The sequence below is a fragment of the Pollicipes pollicipes genome, unplaced genomic scaffold (genome assembly GCF_011947565.3).
Source record: "Pollicipes pollicipes isolate AB1234 unplaced genomic scaffold, Ppol_2.1 Scaffold_4295;HRSCAF=5057_pilon_pilon_pilon, whole genome shotgun sequence".
NCBI lineage: Eukaryota > Metazoa > Arthropoda > Thecostraca > Pollicipedomorpha > Pollicipedidae > Pollicipes > Pollicipes pollicipes.
This window is the reverse complement of record NW_023596461.1, coordinates 2,528,352-2,531,620: the sequence shown is the minus strand read 5'-3', so window position 1 is coordinate 2,531,620 and position 3,269 is coordinate 2,528,352. Positions and strand designations below refer to the sequence as shown.

The following is a 3,269-nucleotide window of genomic DNA, read 5'->3' as shown; positions in this document are numbered from 1 at the left end:
CAACGGTGGAATCATGCAGATATATTCTGCAAGAGCTGTAGCATGAGAGCACAGTCGTATTTGAAACACGGGGTGCCTAAATTACTGCTGAGAAGGACAATCATTTTATTTTCCCTCAAAATTGCAATAACATTTTGAGACGAAGCAAACGAAATAAGACTAAAAACCTGGATCGCTAGGTCCTAGATTGTTACCACCGGCGTGCATGTGGCTTATCCGAATAGGCACAATGCCAAAAAGCTTAGTGAACAAGTCTCCGTAAGCTGCAAAATACCTGTCGCGGTCTGCAAATCCGAACACCAGCTTGCCGTCCGTGAACACTGAAGAATCGCCAGGAGCTGGGCAGCAGTGGATCAAGGCAGTATTCTGGCGGCACGCGCCTCCGTGTCAAGCAGCGACTGAGCGAGGGCAAGTCCCTCCCGACTGAGCGACTGAGCGAGGGCAGCTCCCTCCCGACTGAGCGACTGAGCGAGGGCAGGTCCCTCCCGACTGAGCGACTGAGCGAGGGCAGCTCCCTCCCGACTGAGCGACTGAGCGAGGGCAGCTCCCTCCCGACTGAGCGACTGAGCGAGGGCAGCTCCCTCCCGACTGAGCGACTGAGCGAGGGCAGCTCCCTCCCGACTGAGCGACTGAGCGAGGGCGGCTTCCTCCCGACTGAGCGCCTGAGCGAGGGCAGGTCCCTCCCGACTGAGCGACTGAGCGAGGGCAGCTCCCTCCCGACTGAGCGACTGAGCGAGGGCAGCTCCCTCCCAACTGATCCCGCTGGTAGATCCCCTGGTTCAGGATGTTGCCGCCAGGTCCGGAATTGCAGAAGTATGAGCGCATCACCCAGGTGCCAAACCGCTGGTTGGTGAAGCCGCAGCCGATCCTGGTAGTGGCCGCCCAGATGACCTGGGTCATGTGACCGATCGGGCGGCCAGTCGCGGGATCCTTGCCCCGGCGGAACACCAGGTCCTTCTGCCGGAAGAACGGCAGCTCTCCGTGGAACCACCTCCCAACAGCCCTGCGCGTCCAGTCCCTGGCCCCGCCCGGCTTGTTGCGCCAGCTCCAGCCGCGATTCTGGCCCACGTAGAAGCGCGCCACGCTGCGGCACTTGTCGCGGCCGTTCAAACACTGGTCAGCCCAGCGTTGCGCCACGCGGGCCAGCTCGTGGTCCCACTTGAGGTCAGGCATGGCGGCGGCGGCCGGCAGGTCTTGGAGGCGTACTCACCGGCCTTCACCGCCCGGCGGACCGTGTTGTGCGCCCTGAGGATCTCGGCCCGGTCTGCGGGCCCGGTGCCGCGCTCCAGTATAGTCTTGCAAGCGATTCCCGTGCGCTCTCGGGGGTATCTGCACATGGTGTGCGTCCTGGCGGGGCATCTGCTCAGCGTGCAGTAGTTGGCGGCGGCGGTCGTCGCCAGGAGGAGCATCAGTGCCGCGAGTGACGTCACCACGGGGGCAGGTGACTTCATCACGGGAGCTGCTGACGTGTTCAGGAGTGCGGAGGAGTGATGCCAGTGCTCGTGGCGATGGTTTATATATCTGGTGATCAAGGCGCATGAACGACATCACGTGATGCATGGCAGTACAGCTGGTCCAGTCAGGTGCACAGCCAGCTGTCGACCGGCAGCGTGGGATTCAGGCTGGGGGCATGGCAGGCATGAGTGTGCGGGTGCTATTGCATCGTCCCCTTTGATCAGTAAAGGACGTGATTGGTGCTGCAGACGCGAGTTGTTCCTAACACGCGGATCATTATGACAAGCATCAGCTTCATTCAGCAATGAGGTTAAGATATGTGGGCAGCCGTAGGTCCCATGCTCCGGGATATGGTAGAAACCGTATTAAGGAGTCGCAGTAACCTTTGAGAAAGGACATTGCACAGAGTGTCAAACACACTCGCCCGAGCCGGTGGCACTTAGCGCACACCAGTCATACGTCATCACGTATGTGGTGACTGAAGAAGTCACCAGAAAAACTAACGCACCTCCTGAGAGCTGCCTTGAAGTGATTTTAAAAATGCTCTAGACTACAACTCGGGAATCCCTTAACTCTGACCGTCTCCAAAATTGCGGAGCCATACTCAGAACACCCAACAACCTAAAAAACACACTTATCAGAACCTGGCCATGAGAAAACCAGCTTATGCATTATCAGTCGATGGTGATGAAATGCTGCACAAACAAAACCTAACCAGGTTTTATAACAGACATGGTTTTATGTAAAATCATCTCTGATTTCCTCTGTGAGAACTTAATGCTGATTTAAAAAGACCAAGGATTGAGAATTTGTGTTCAAAATGCGTTATTGATATATTTTAATACTACCGAGAGGCTGCCGCTTGCTTTGCTGCGCGAAGAGGCGACGCCGCTGCTGCCGGTACTACCGCCACCGGTATGCTGAGGGCACCCCGTCTCTCACCGACGTAAAATGGATCTCATTTAACATCGGTCAACGTTTTGGCACCAGCAGATCGCTCGGACACACTGCCAGTACGACTCACTCGTGCTCCTCACACTCATGGGACATCAAAGGGATGTTGTTTAGTTTTCGCCCCTGCTGCACGAAGAGCCCACGTCTCCAGTTTCGGTACAGCACCACCTCTAGCCACGTGACGTTACATCGCATCTCAAAGGTGCGCACTGTGTCCTAGTGCGCCGTCCTTCTCAAAATTCAAAAAGTGTGCATCGATTAACAATCCCATTTGTGTGAGGGTGCATATTCGTCGTTGTTAAGGCTTTGGGTTACGCTTCGACGGCCCGGCTTTCACCACAGCCATATACCCAACTTTTTCAAAAAGTAGCTCCTTGCTAAGTATCAAGGTGCAAAGACAGCAAACTTTTCCGCTCGAGCTGGAGCGCGCATGTCACATGTGACCGCCATCGCTATCGGACTGAAGTGAATTCATGCCGTGGATCGACTGTAGGGTCAAACCCGTCACATGCGTAAATTCACGCCAATACGCGCAGCCCAACTTGCTGTGCGTCTGACCAATAAATGCGGACAGAGAATCCATTAGACAGACGTATGCTGAAACATTAGGCAAATCAGATATTCCCATGTTTTCGTATGAAATGCATGTATCTACGCCACCACAGACCCCCACGCAATATAACATGTAAAAAATGATCGGCAGACCGAGAAATAAACAGCGTTTTCCTCGGATCTCCGCCATCCTGATCAAACCCCAGGTTACAGAACTACATACAGCTTACCAGGTAACCCAGCAGGGAATTAATTATGAGAGACGTGGTGTTAGAGAATGGCTGCCGTGTCATCGAATGTCAAACGCA

At 54.9% G+C, this 3,269-nt stretch overlaps 1 protein-coding gene across 1 annotated transcript; it reads right to left on the bottom strand.

Moving 5' to 3' along the window:
- Positions 1–353: 353 nt before the first annotated feature.
- Positions 354–1,173, bottom strand: LOC119096529 (venom allergen 3 homolog). Its single transcript, XM_037219438.1, has 2 exons — positions 755–1,173; positions 354–366 (listed from the first exon to the last, which is right to left on the bottom strand). Exons 1-2 carry the CDS (start codon positions 1,171–1,173, stop codon positions 354–356), a joined length of 432 nt encoding a protein of 143 aa, XP_037075333.1.
- Positions 1,174–3,269: the final 2,096 nt, after the last annotated feature.

Coding starts and splice junctions, on each gene's coding strand:
- LOC119096529 (XM_037219438.1), bottom strand. CDS start 1,173: ATGCCTGACCTCAAGTGGGACCACGAGCTGGCCCGCGTGGCGCAACGC.